Genomic DNA, 15,531 nt, shown 5'->3' on the forward strand with positions numbered 1-15,531 from the left:
CTGTAATATTTTTTATTCAGCCTCAATTTATTTTAAACATTTAAAGTATAAGCACAATGTTTAAACATTTATATCAAATTAAATTTTGGCCTCTAGTGAGATCTCCAATGATTTCAGTAAGTTTAATGAAAAGGTCAAAGTTAAGAATTGTCTGACAGTGATGGTTAGAAATCTCACATGACTTGTTTTCAATATTTACCTTCTTTCATTATTCATAAAAGCATCATTGTATTTATAATGTCAGAACTGTAAAATCAAACATAAAACTCAGCCAACAAAACCATATCTACCGCAAACCATTTATAGAAAAACACAAATTGGTATCAGCCCACACATTTGTATCTCTTGGGGCTTAAGCTGGTATTAAATTCTTAAAACAAACTGGGACATGATTCAGTTATAGCAATAGATTATCTAAACTATTATGTGATTGTCATTTGCAGCAGTTGTGGTATATTTTTTGAAATAATGGATTCGTGAGCTGCTTTTTAGTAATATTCTCAGACTTCTGACTTATAATGGTTCTAAAAGTAGCAGGTTAAGCCCTGTATTCAAAGTTATATTCTTATCTCAAATTGTCTTGTCTAAAGACGGCAACTTTTTCTACAATTGGCGGTAAATCTAATAGTAAAGGAACTAGGCATTTGATAGTTTACACCAATCTTGTTTTTATGAATGAGTTACACCGGTTGACCTGAGGTTATCAAACAATCAATTCTTACTGTGAGTGTACAGATTCAAAAGTCATTTCTTACCTGCAGAGCACCCTGATAGCAAAAAAAAAAAAAACATTCAGAGATTTTCATAATGACAGAATTGTATGAAGACAACAATACTGGTTATATTAGTTGTGGTAGCTTTCCATTGAAAAACTATACACCTATTTATTCATGGTTAAAAAAAAAAATATGTAAAGTAACAATTTTTTTTTAAATTATTTTTTCACATATACACATTTTCATACCAACATCTTGTTAATGTCATATTATGTTTACGATAATGAGGCCCCTCATGGGGGGGTCCTAGTAATCACATAATCACCATTTTTTTGCCAATATAATCACATAATCATTAAATATTTGCTTATCTTTAGTAATCAAATAATCATAAACTAAAAATACAGTCCTAGGTAATCAAATAATCATGAAATATTTGGCTTAATAATCAAATAATCATTAAAAAAACGGCCAAGTAATCACATAATCAAAAACCCCATGAGGGCCCTCGATAATCATTTCTTATTAATGTAATAAGTAATTTCACCAAGCTGTTGATGTTGAAATTTAAAAATTTCTATAAGAAAATCTGTTAGCTATTTTCAGCCAGTTAATATAGTATTCTTATAGAAAAATAATATTGACATACAATTACATTATATTAGTATTTTATTTATATTTAAGCAAAGAAGTATGTTACACTATTGTCACTTAGTAAAACCTGAAAACTGATTAAATTCTCCAAATACACTCAGAATTAACGAATCATGGATATTGATTGGTGACCAGTAATTCTAGTTTTGACATTTTCTCCTGATTCCATTGGGTCTAACCTTACAACATATTTAACTTTTTGGGTTCTTGAATCAATAATCCTTTCGTTTTGAAGAAATTGTTTTTATATCGATGATGTGTGACGTGAGTCTTGATATTTTCTTCAACAATTTATTAGGTTTGATGTTGTAATGAGAATTGTAATTGGGTGGTTGGTGAAACAAAAAATATTACTTTAGGGAAACCCACATGATAATTTTCTACAGATTATTGGCAACGTGACGTCAAATATTTCGTCAAATTTTTTCAGACTGTGCTCCTTCATCTGTATGTGACGCATGTAAAAGCGATTGTAGAGTTAGAAATGTAATTGAATTCTAGTTCATTTATTTTTTATTGTGGATCAAATATGTTATCATGTCTTTGGAAGGTGATGAAATGTCAATCTCTAAAATACAGTCCTAATCACATTTTTGTCTGTGATCTTTAACATTTTGGCTTCCATTGATGAACTTGTATTTCCGTATTCAAACAAACTGCTTGTTACCTTTATATAGAAAATGTCCATTACTTCTTGTATTAAACATGTTAATTGTACAAATGTTTAACAAATAATTTTAAATGTGAATCTTTCTTTTTAGATTGAAAAATTACTTTCACTAGCCTTTCTCATATCCTAGCTCATATACATATAAAAAGAATAAGAATATTTATTATTCCAATCAAGTGCACTTGATGGACAGCATGACATGTATACAAATAAAACAATCCATTGTAATTTGTAACAGAAAAACATTTTTTTAACTTGGACATGAAATATTAAAAGTTTATATAGATGTAAATATTAAAAGTTTATATAGATGTTATACCATTTCATCTTATTAATATACAGTTTTCATATTTTTGTCTTAATTTTTAATAAATAACAAAGTGTTGATGCACCAAAAATGTGCATGAAAGTTCTCAATTTAGCAAGAGTTCATTCCCTTTTGAAACATACCCTGCATTTTAAGTGCATACTTGTATGAGTATGTGTTCAAACCTACTAGAAGCTTTTCCTGTTTTCTAGTAGACATCCATCAGTCAAATACTTACTTCCAAGCTGCGATATAAAAAAGTTCAGAACAGTTACATACAACAGATAATCATACAACACAAGATTTAACATGTAGATTTGAATTTTCCCTCTGTATAAATTAAAAAGTTAGAGAAAAAATAGTCTGTAGATGAGAGATTTGTATACATCAAAGTATAATCAATTTAATTGCACTTAAAAGTAAGATAATAAATATAAGGACTCTGCAAGTCATACGGTAAAGTGCATGTACTTTTATACTCATTTAATGGTTGATATGCATTTTATAGTATTGCATCATACAAATAAAGTTCTTTTTTCTTGTAAAAGTCATTAACAATAGCCTAAGAAATAGTCTTTCTCAATTGCTTAAGTGCAACAAATCCATTTGACATAGGAAATATTATGTCAAAACAATTTTCCTTTACCGGATGGTTTGTAAGTTGTAATAGGACTGGAGCATTGATCAGCTACAATTGTGTGGGTGTATAAAATAAACTATATTATTAACATATATCCATAAGGCAAAGTCTGTATCACTTTATATATATAAATTCAGTTCATCTTTTACAGATTATTTGTTTAAGGTTTGGATCACTCAGATATTACAATGAATGGAGCAGGTACAATATGCAGAATTCTGAAGTTACTACATTTATGATGGAATGACTTTTCAATGAAATGCATGTAACAGGGGAACAGATACTGGTATAGTGAATTATTACAATGGGCATTATTTGTAAGTATTTATGTTTTTTCAAGATGAAATTTAAACAAATGTTGCTAGACTTATGCATGAAATATACTTAAAACAAATTCTGTCTTAAGTTCTTCTGTTTTAAAATGTGACTATCGACGGTACTTCAGTATGTGGCAAAGGTTACTTAATAGTATGTACATTGTGTGTGTGTGTTATTCCTGATCTTTACATTGATACAGGCTCATATTCCCTGTAAGGGTGTTATATTACCAGAGATGTCAGTAGTTAGGGATATCAAATTGAGAATGGAAATAGGGAATGTGTCAAAGAGAAAACAACCCGTCCAAAGAGTACTAATGGGTATTCAACACAGTGAGAAAATCCCATACCTAACCTGGAGGCAGGCCTCAGTTGGCACTGACTAGAAATATATTAAGACTAAATCCTGTGTGAAGTCCGAATGAGAATTGTATTATTCTGGAATGTCCTGATTTCAACATTGATAACTTGATATTAACCATTTTGATCTTTGTTTTATGGTTGTTTACATGGTATATGGGCTTATATCCCCTGTTGAGGTAACCAATCAAATTTTATGATAAGGTGAAATGCTTCACTCTGTCAACATATATTTGTTCCACCTATCAGAAGTTCCCCTTGAAACTTTGTATTTAACAATGCCATAACATCTGTTCCTGATAGATGCTTTATGGGTGTGATGGGCTATAAGTTTAGTACCATTGAACCAGTCCTTTTCAGATTACAGTATGTTGTTACTCATACAAAATTGAGGTCCAATACCATATTGAAGATTTTCAGTTATGTTATTCAGATGTTATGGTCCGTGATTAAACATAGCATTTTATTATTTTTCTGTATGATAGCTAGAGTGAGTGAGTGAGAGATGTTAAACCAATCTTTTTCAAATTTGTTTATACACCATTTTATTTCTCATGATAGAATGGACATTAAGTTTTAAATTGATTATTTTGGTGTTTTGCTGTTCAGGAGGTATATATGGTCATAAGTGATTGATTGAAAAACATAGTTTTATACTGCTGTATCAACCTTTTTTAAACAATGACATTTTGTTCTAGATGACAATATTGATGAAGAATCTGATTTTGACATTTTTTATGTGTTGTTCTGGACCTATGGTCAATGATTGATTAAAAAATTGTGCCTGAGGTAGTTTAATTTTTAATTTACTGATGACAAAATGGAGATGGATTTAGCCAATTTACACTTCAGGAGTTATGGCCCTTGATTACTGTAGCAAATGAGTCTAATAAATGTAAGGAATTTGTGGTTTGGTGTCATTGCATATGTCAGTAACATTATTTTTAAGCTGATGTTGAACCTTTCTTCACTTTGCCACCTTATTGTTTACGTTTACATTTAAAATTATTTTTCCTGAGTCCACATCGAATAAACTTATTGTATTTAAACTTTCTCAGTTCTATTTTATTATTAATACAGTATTACCCTGAATTTCCCTTTGTTGTGTTTAAAGATGTTGACACCTGCCTTGAGCTATTGATCTTTAGATTAAATGGTATTTTATTTGAATGTCATTTCTTCTTTGGCTTGGTCATTAGTTTTAAATTCAATTTCTACATCGTGAAAAATTACAAACAACAGATTTAATGCAGCATAAAAATTTATGAAATTTAGATAAAATTTCTCCCTTTATTGCCCAATTACTAGATGTATGTTCAGGAATAAATTTTTGAAAGGAACACCTACACACATATGTCAATTGATGAAAATAAAGTGACCTTTGGGAATCTGGTAGACCAAATATTCTCAGGTGAGATGTTCTGTGGTTGATTTTATAGCTTTTACATAAAACAAGTGTTTAATGATTATGTCAGGCTAGTTATATAAATAGTGTATCAATTTATTCTTAATGGTTGTAAATATGGTAAAATATAAAAACCTTCAAACATGGCTTTGTTTCTTTCTAAAAATCTTATCATCAAATCATAGATGTGGTATAATTGCCAATGAGACAACTCTCCACAAGAGCCTAATGACAAAGAAATTAACAACTATAGGTCACTGTACCGCCTTTAACAATGAGCGAACCCAAACCGCATAGTCAGCTATAAAAGGCCCTGAAATGACAAATGTAAAACAATTCAAACAAGAAAACTAACGGGCTTATTTATTATGATAAATTCCTATTCATTTGTATTAGTGATAAAATTTACTATTGACCAATTTTTCAAAAGACTTATTTTTGTGCGTTTGTTGTAGATTTGATGTTTTTATATGGTATACCACAGCCTTTCAATGGGTCAAAACTTTGTTCAATAACTAAATTTGCTTTTACCAATTCCCATGGAATTAACTGATGTAAGAAAGCTTATACTTTTATTAAAAAAATATATTCATGCACTTGTTCTAGTTTATATGATCTATTTGGTACAAACTTTATACTGTTTCTTGGGATTGGTGAATGAAGACTTGCATTAGATTTTGAAATTTATTTTGGTTGGTGTTCCAGAGTTATTGGACTTTTCACAGTTATATTATACGAACTTTTTTTATGACTAAATATATCACCATTCATGTTTTCAACAGAAAGATTTACATGCCTTATAAATAATTCATTTGTTCCTATGTCATTTTAGACCAGAATGATAAAATGAATTGGATTTTGAAATACAAATACGAATACGAAAGTTTTATTTTGATTTGGTTAAGATATAACGAAACAAACATAAGTTCTTAAGAGCTTTTTACCGAATATAAAATAACATAAACACAACATCAAAACATGCAGCATGCAGACAAGATGTATAACAGCACAGGCATATTGAAATACATGCAAAGCACTTAGGCAAACCTGGAGTACACCCTGGGATGATACCCAGATAAACTCTTCATTTAAACCCCTGAAGTTATGTTTTCACTATTTAATTTAAACATATTTATTTATAATGGATTGGGAAACAAGTTTTGCAACTTATATTAATCCCTTTCCATTTTGTGGGTGCGAATGCTGCCTTGTAGCAGCATTAGCCTACTCTTTTTCGAAATCTACAAGGGTGTCTTTTACATACTCTCTTAACAGGGTCAGCCATTTATCATATCCTTCCAACAGACTGTCAATGTTTCCTCCAGACCATACTCGCAAATGGTGTCAAGGGAGAGCCCAAAATCCAGTCCCTGAAATTTTCATCCCGAACCGGGAATGGAACCAGGAACCTTTGTGTTAGTAGTCCGATGCACTAACCACTACACCGCGGCTCTCTACTTAAGTACATATCTAAACAAGCCAAAGCTGAAGCTCAACTCAAATTTATGCACAACTAAAATTAAGCACAAATAAAAAATGAATTCATCCTTGTTCTAAAGGAGTTAGAAGTATGCTACCCCTATGATTCCTATTTTTCTACAATCCTTTCTGCTTCTTTCAATACTGTGTTCTATGTTTTTTGGCAACTATTGACTGCATTGATATGATATATGGATTAAAAAGTTGTATCGATGTTCTTAGATATTTTTAATGTATTTTTGAATCATGTCTGCCACTGACTTTGTTTCTGTCTTAGGTTTAAGGCGAAGTGTACGTAATTAAACTACACAATGGATTTTTTAAAAATTTTACATGTAGATTCTGCTTGTAAAAATAAATCGGAAAATAAAATAAAAAAAGGGGGTAACCGTTTTTGTTTTTGAGATACGAGCTGTTGAAGTTAACAGCATCATACACCAAAATTACAAAGGATATATAGGGAAAATCGTGAAATTCGGCAGGAATTGTTACATTTTCAAGATTTTCTATTATATTAGACAATCGATTTTTTTTTAAATTTATGAGACGATTCTAAAATGTCTGAGGAATCGATTGGTGCAAAGAAAGTCCTTAGCAACCGTGCTACTTTTCAAGCTATACCCTGTTAAAGTTGAATCTTGAGTGTAAAAAAAACAAAAAACAACGACAACGTTATTGACGTCGCCGCAACAGTTACGACGCTCCATATAGTGCTATACTTGTATGAAATATATATACCGTTTTGTTGGAGTTCGTGTCGCTCGGTCTTTAGTTCTTTATGTTACGTTTTGTGTACTATTGTATTGTATTTGTCTATTATATTCGGGTGCATGCGGAGATCGCCAAGCTAGAAAACGGTTGACATTTTCTTCATTATGAACTAGAACTATTTTCAACCTTGGTGCCTTATTTTTTGTTAAAATCTAAACACTGCGACGTGTTTTCAAAATCTTTGTTCCCATAAAACTTCATTTCATCAAGGTCTCTTCTCAGAATATCAGCCATCTGTCTGGCACAGGATAACAAATCAATATTTAAGTAAATTTAAGTTGTGTGGTAATTCTTAGTACATTTGGGTAAATTAATCTTATCTTTGTGCCGCATAAGCATCTCTATAATTCAACACATCCCTGAGCCATGACATTATATATTTTATGCATTGCATGCGCTTCTTTTTATCATAATCCAGAAAGACTAGTAACCGTTGTATAACTTTACACGTCTGAAGACGAATATTTGCGCGAAACATTTTTGTATTATTTTTATTTCTGGAAATCAATCTGAAATCTACAACAGTCCATTTCCGAAAGTAGGTCTGGACCTTTACTTTTATGTGCTTTCGGGATTTACACAAATTGTAACCCAAATAATTCAGTCATATTATTCAGCTGATGTACGAATGCTTCATTTCTCGTGTGGGAGAAAATTGGACATGGAAAGGGCTTGAATTATTCGAGTTACTCAAATTGAAACTCGGGAATATATTTCTAGCTGTTCGGAAACAAATGATTGTTTTTTGGCATTACGGTATTGAATCAATAGAGATACCAATTATTTCTTTTAACAAATTCGAATACCAGTCAGTTAATAGGACTTCAGTTTGAAATAGGGGCGGCAATCCATTCATTTAATCCAATCAATTGGAAAAGGGGGGGGGGGGTCAACATTGATAGTCAAAAAGCCTTGAACTATTCGATAAAAAACGTTGAATGTAAATTATATGAACTCCAAAGTCTCATATTATAAGACCAGTAAACCACAGGCTTCTCAATTCTTGTATGATCATGAACTAGGTGAAAACCTAGAGCTGACCGAGTGCGAGATCCTCATGGATAATCATCGAGGTCGTTAAACACCCCTTGCAGTAAACTTTGGTTAAATTTTAAAAAAAATCAAAATGTAATAGTCTGAACACATTTCACCTCTCATTCCACTAAATATTAAATTGCAGTTACAAGTATCACAAAACTTCCCTGACCTCTTTTCTTTAACCATAATAGAGGGAAGAGGGAAGGGAGGGATCCAGATCCCGAAATCCGGGGCTTAAAACACGAAATCCGGCGAGGTCCCGAATTAAAAAAAATTTAAATCCCGACTACCCGGAATTTGGAAATAGAATCCAAGATCCCGAAAGGGTCAATTCCGAAATCCTGAGCTTAAAAACACCCGACCCCGGAGTTCCGATAAAGGTCCTACCCCCTCCCCCCCGTAATTCTATATTCTATTCATTCATAATCTTGAATTGAGACTTGATACTTCAAAATTACATTCTTTAATTTTGAATGATGCACACAGGCACAATAAAAGAAAACAGATTTCGCTATATATCTTTTCGAAATTGGAATTTGTGAAAGAAAAATGACATGTTATATTTTATCTTACATGTGTACTTTCATTTCAATATGGTTCTAAATTTAGATTTAGTTTTCCCATAAATTGCGGACGGAATAGAAGACACCTGTTTATTTTCTGCACATGTAGAAAAAGTTGAAAACTCGGAGTTGAATGACATAATTTTTACTTATTTTAAGATAAATGTTAGAGTGAGACAATTTTTAAGTTACTGAGTAATTTTTGGGGCATAATTTGTTTATTTTTTGTTTGTTTTCCGTCTTTGTTCTCCCGACTGGTATAACTAGTGGTCAGATTATTCTCTTGGTATCGTCTGATTTCTTATATGAATCCTTAAATTTTCAATTGCACAAAATACGAACATTTCAACGTCTTTTTAATTAAACAATTAAATTCACACGTCTTTCATTAATTATTTGTAACCTATTATAAAACTTTACGTTGAGTACTGTGTTTTTCGTTCAAGACCGGCTTTTTAAAACGATATTGTTGGGTCAATTCAGGTTTCATTTTAATTAATTTGATATCAATAGAAGAAAAATTGTTACATGTTAATTTGTTTATAATTTTGTTGTGAGGCGTTTTTTCTTTCTGTTGATATCATAAACACGAAATGCCTTCTCCTACGCGTCTAAAACAAAAAAAAACCCCAGTGTTTTTAAGTCAGACTGCACACAGATCAACGTACAGAATGCTGTGATTTCTAATTGGAGGTATTTAGATAATTTCTATGAGGTTTAAGACAGCACAGGCGTGCTTGTTGGATTCATTATAGACCGCAGAAAGTAGTTTCTCTTTCGTGTGTCCTTTCTTGGAGTAAGGGAGATAACTTGCGTAACTAACAACGAACGTTTTTAATCCCGTATTCCGCTAGAGGCGTGCAATTACGTACACTTCGCCTTAAAGCAAGTATTTGTAATATAAACGATTCTAACAGTTGTCAAACTGATCTAATGTTGTTATGTGGCATCTTTCTTTTGTTCCTGAATTCCAATTGTTTTACTTTTACAGAATGAAGCAACTAAATAGATAATTGAACAATTTGAATATATTTGTTCTTGATCACCTTCAGATACTTCCTGCTAAAAAGTGCTAACTTATTCTGTCTCATATATACTTGTACCAGGAAGTCTGCTTACCAGCTTAAAAAAGTACAGCCGCACTGGATATCTATCATATGCTTATTTTAACATGACAGCTATAACATGTGTTAGTATTTTATACCATTCTGATGCTAGATATATGTAGGTGTTAAGTTATCTACTATATGATTCCAAATGATTGCCTACACTGTAAACCAGAGACATATATGTATGTCCCTGCCTATACCAAATGTTAAAAAATGAAAGAAAAGCATTACCTGAAAGATCATTTTTTATATGACCGCAAAAATTGAAAATTTTTTGGTCGTATATTGGTATCACATTGGAGTAGTCGTCCGAAGAGATTTGGTTTTCGCACTATAACTTTAGTATAAGTAAATAGAAATCTATGAATTTTTAACACAAGGATTATGACCACAAAAGGAAGGTTGGGATTGATTTTTGGAGTTTTGATCCCAGCAGTTGAGGAATTAGGGGCCAAAAAGGGCCCAAATAAGCATTTTCTTGGTTTTTGCACTATAACTTAAGTTTAAGTAAATAGAAATCTTTGAAATTTTGACACAAGGTTAATGACCACAAAAGGAAGGTTGGAATTGATTTTGGGAGTTGAGGTCCCAACAGTTTAGGAATAAGGGGCCAAAAAGGGGCCCAAATAAGCATTTTTCTTGGTTTTTCGCACAATAACTTTAGTATAAGTAAATAGAAATCTATGAAATTTAAACACAAGGTTTATGACCATAAAAGGAAGGTTGGGATTGATTTTGGGAGTTTTGGTCCCAACAGTTTAGGAATAAGGGGCCCAAAGGGTCTAAAATTGAACTTTGTTTTTATTTAATCAAAAATTGAATAATTGGGGTTCTTTGATATGCCAAATCTAACTGTGTATGTAGATTCTTATTTTTTGGTCCCGTTTTCAAATTTGTCTACATTATAGCCCAAAGGGTTCAAAATTAAACTAAGTTTGATTTTAACAGAAATTGAATTCTTGGGCTTCTTTGATATGCTGAATCTAAACATGTACTTAGATTTTTTATTATGGGCCCAGTTTTCAAGTTGGTCCAAATCAGGATCCAAAATTATTATATTGAGTATTGTGCAATAGCAAGAAATTTTCAATTGCACAGTATTCAGCAATAGCAAGAAATCTTCAATTACACAGTATTGTGCAATAGCAAGAAATTTTCAATTGCACAGTATTGTGCAATAGCAAGAAATCTTCAATTGCACAGTATTGTGCAATAGCAAGTATTTTCAATTGCACAGTATTGCGCAATAGCAAGAAATATCTAAGTGCACAATATTGCGCAATAGCAAGAAATTTTCAATACGAGTTATCTTTCTTTTCCAGAATAGTAGTTGAATCAATTTAAATCATTGTTTTATACAATATACAATGTATATCCACTTTTACTACCAACTGATAAATTAAAACAATCTTTACCATTCAGTGATAACAAGCACTTTTTTTTACATTTCAATACTTTATGATGTATTTAAATGAGTAGTTATTGTTGCAAACTCCATTAGAAATTTGAATTGAGATCAGTTTTGGAATAAGGGAAAGGGGGATGTGAAAAAAAAATTGGGGAGGGGGGGGGGGGGGGGGGGGGGGTGTCAATTTATCTCATTTCAGATTTCATAAATAAAAAAAAGATTTCTTCAAACAATTTTTGAGAGGATTCATATTCAACAGCATAGTGGGTTGCTCAAAGGCAAAAAAAAATTTAAATTCATTAGACTGACCGCATTCATTCTGTGTCAGAAACCTATGCTGTGTCAACTATTTAATCACAATCCAAATTTAGAGCTGAATCCAGCTTGAATGTTGTGTCCATACTTGCCCCAACCGTTCAGGGTTCAACCTCTGCGGTTGTATAAAGCTGCGCCCTGTGGAGCATGTGGTTTTAATTGGATATTAAATTTTTTTAATAGAATATTGAAGAAAAAAAAAGCTTTCAAATATTATATTTGAAAGCTTATAATGATAAAAACATTATTTTCCATTTCTGACTGAGTTGAGGACATTGTTTGTCTGTAATTACAAGACTTATATGTAAGTGTCCTGTAGTTGTGATATATGTAACCTCTGCTTACAGCTGTTTCATATTGTCGCTTCATTTCCGTTGGGAGTCTGAAGTCTGGGTTTTTACTTTTTTCCACCTAATGACCAACAAAAAAGGTAAAGGCTGTTCAATCACATCATGATCCACTTAATTATTGTGTTTTTTGTTTACTATCAAACCTGAAAACAACTTTTAACCAGACAGACTTAGCTGGAAGCCTTTGTTACATTAGAAGGATATGTTAAGAGCCAAGATGGAATTTAATTGAACTTAATTCTGGGCCATTGACCTAAAGATATAGATTAATTTATGTTTTGTCTGTTGTAAAGTACTCTTGTTTTTTTTAACTCTGACATCTGGCCCTAAGGGTACAATGTGAGCTTTTCCAATCTATTGGTGTGTTTTGTCTGTCGTTCATTATAAACGTTTGCTAAACTTTTAAATAAGAAAAAAAGCCTCTCTGTCCACTGTTCAAAGTACAGCAAGAGTTCTACCCAAATTAGTTTTTTTTGGCTTCAATGGCTCGCCATTCTTTTAAACGTCAACTGAATTTAGTAAGTTTTTAAAAATTAGTGCGTGATCCCTCAACCTAAGGCTATTGATTGTCATGCTTATCAGGGATAACTGTAGGGCACAGTTTGAGCCCAAATACAAACCTCATGAATTGTAATCTGAAAAAAAAAAAAAAATGGTTTTATTCTGAGGGGTGAGCTTCCTTTCTGAGTCTTGGTCACACCAAATAAACACCAAGTACTTTAAAAAATTGTGACAACCCTAGGGGAAAAATATCACTTCTGTTCATGTTTATTTTTGAAATACATCAAGGAAAAGACTTCTTCCTTCTGCAGGTCCAGGTAAGCCAAAAACTAGCAAATTCATGTTTTTAGAGAAATTACCTTCGTTATACTACCATCTGAACATAACTCTTTTGAAGTCAATGGGTTCCCTGGGGTTCTCTTTAGCATGTTTACATGCAGATATATGAGACACATCTATCAGCATCCCTCAGTCTTATAGATAGGGCACAAAATGTCAAAATTGATGCTTTTGGCACCTGCTGACCACTTATGGGGCAGATTACCTTCCATCCTACTCACCTCCTCACTCTAACCACCCTGCCCTGTGATCCATATCATAGCTTTATTGGACTCCATGTGCACCACAGCAATTAAACAAAATCATGGCAGCAAAAAGATTATTATACATCTACAATGAAGCAGGCTTATATAGTTTTTGTCTTGTCTGTCCATCTGTTGACTTGTCAGTCTGTCAGTCTTGTCAGTACATCTGTCAGTCTGACCGTCCATCATTCATCTTAGTTTATGGAGGATAAATGAAATTCTTTGAATTGGATTGCACATTGATCACTATGTCTATGATGGTTAAGGCCATTGTTTTCTAAAATAAACCAAAACGAATGTTGAAAAGATGCTTCCTGATGATAAGTCTAGATCTTTACATCGGATTACAACAAAACTTGTATAAAATATCACATATAATAAAGGGTAGGGAGATCACTTTTGCTTCTAAACTCAATATATGTTCAAATTTAGATAGGACATTGGGAATATGTCAAAGCAACAACAACCTGACCACAGAGCAGACAACAGCTGAAGGCCATCAATGGGTCTTTAATGTAGCTAGAAAATCCTGCACCTGGAGGCATCCTTCAGCTGCCCCCTTAAAAAATATGCATTGATTTTAAGTTTACTCTCTAAGGGACTGAATTTGAAAATTTAGTCTGTAATTTTAATCAAATTCAATGTGATTTTTAATCTACTCCAGGATTGATCCTGTGCTTATTAGAAGAAGATCGTGAGAACTACAAGGCAAGACTCCAAAATGAGGTATTTAAAAATATTGTAGATAGATAAAATCTTTTAACTTATAGACCAACATTCAAACTAGGTTTGTTTATATGACTTAAAGGGCCATAATAGCTACCAAATTGATGTCATCAAAGTTATATTTGATTTATACTTTACTAAAATGGATATCAGAATTAATTACAAAAAATTGGAAATGTAGCTATCAAGAATGAGTAAATATTGTATTCATGGGGTAAAGTGGTAGACTTTGGAGTACAATGTTCAGAATGGATATGACATGGAATTACAGGAGATAAATTTAATCAACATGTGGTTTATCAAAATTTATCAATCTGATTAGAACTGGTGTAAATGCAAATAGAGGATAAGAAAAAAGAGAGATATTTGATTAGCATCAATTTGTATTATGAACATCTAGATGTCACTGTGTATCAATAGAGGGCAATATGTAGTATACTTCTATTAGACTCAACTAAAATAAAACCCCAAAAAGTATAAAAAGGTCAACACACTATAAACCTAAATATATGTCTTAAAAACTGCAGAGTCTTGGCAGTTGTAGCCCAGAACACTTACAAAATAAATAATTTAGACCAACGCAGAAAATTCAATTCTGATACGACCGCAAGAATTCTGCGGTCGTATATTGGTATGACGTTGGTGTCGTCGTCACCGTCCCAAGACACATTGGTTTTCGCACTATAACTTTAGTTTTAAGTAAATAGAAATCTATGAAATTTAAACACAAGGTTTATGACCACAAAAGGAAGGTTTGGATTGATTTTGGGAGTTTTGGTCCAAACAGTTTAGGAATTAAGCGCCAAAAAGGCCCAAATAGGCATTTTTCTTGGTTTTCGCACAATAACTTTAGTATAAGTAAATAGAAATCTATGAAATTTAAACACAAGGTTTATGACCATAAAAGGAAGGTTGGGATTGATTTTGGGAGTTTTGGTCCCAACAGTTTAGGAATTAGGGGCCCAAAGGGTCCAAAATTAAACTTTGTTTGATTTCATCAAAAATTGAATAAGTGGGGTTCTTTGATATGCCGAATCTAACTGTGTTTGTAGATTCTTAATTTTTGGTCCCATTTTCAAATTGGTCTACATTAAGGTCTAAAGGGTCCAAAATTAAACTTAGTTTGATTTAACAAAAATTGAATTCTTGGGTTTTTTTGATATGCTGAATCTAGACATGTACTTCGATTTTTGATTATGGGCCCAGTTTTCAAGTTGGTCCAAATTGGGGTCCAAATTAAACTTTGTTTGATTTCAATAAAAATTGAATCCTTGGTGTTCTTTGATATGCTGAATCTAAACATGTATTAAGATTTTTGCTTATGGGCCCAGTTTTCAAGTTGGTCCAAATCTTGGTCCAAAATTAAACTTTGTTTGATATCAACATAAATTGAATCCTTGGGGTTCTTTGATATGCTGAATCTAACCATGTACAATGTATTTAGATATTTTGATATTTGGGCCCGGTTATGAAATTGGTCCACATTGAGGTCTAAAGGGTCCAAATTGAACTTTATTTGATTTCATCAAAAATTGAATTCTTGGGGTTCTTTGATATGCTGAATCTTACCATGTATTTAGATTTTGGATATTGGACCATAATAGGTAAACGTCCAATT

The 15,531-nt window shown here is 32.2% G+C and overlaps 1 protein-coding gene across 7 annotated transcripts in view; it reads left to right on the plus strand.

Moving 5' to 3' along the window:
* The window catches only part of LOC143068152 (protein dispatched homolog 1-like), a 93,585-nt gene that overhangs the window by 19,258 nt on the left and 58,796 nt on the right, over positions 1-15,531 (plus strand). For 2 of the 7 annotated variants that reach the window (XM_076241962.1, XM_076241965.1), the window contains exons 2-4: positions 3,139-3,304; positions 10,027-10,109; positions 13,852-13,913. Coding sequence is in view for 4 of the 7 variants with exons in the window: in XM_076241965.1 (XP_076098080.1) it covers positions 13,909-13,913 (5 nt within the window). In the remaining 3 variants the exon portion in view is untranslated. Of the gene's footprint in view, positions 1-3,138; positions 3,305-10,026; positions 10,110-12,879; positions 12,921-13,851; positions 13,914-15,531 lie in introns of those variants that run through there. The other 5 variants (XM_076241960.1, XM_076241963.1, XM_076241961.1 and 2 more) reach the window with 3 other exon arrangements.

This window comes from Mytilus galloprovincialis, chromosome 3 (genome assembly GCF_965363235.1).
Source record: "Mytilus galloprovincialis chromosome 3, xbMytGall1.hap1.1, whole genome shotgun sequence".
Classification (NCBI taxonomy): Eukaryota; Metazoa; Mollusca; class Bivalvia; order Mytilida; family Mytilidae; genus Mytilus; species Mytilus galloprovincialis.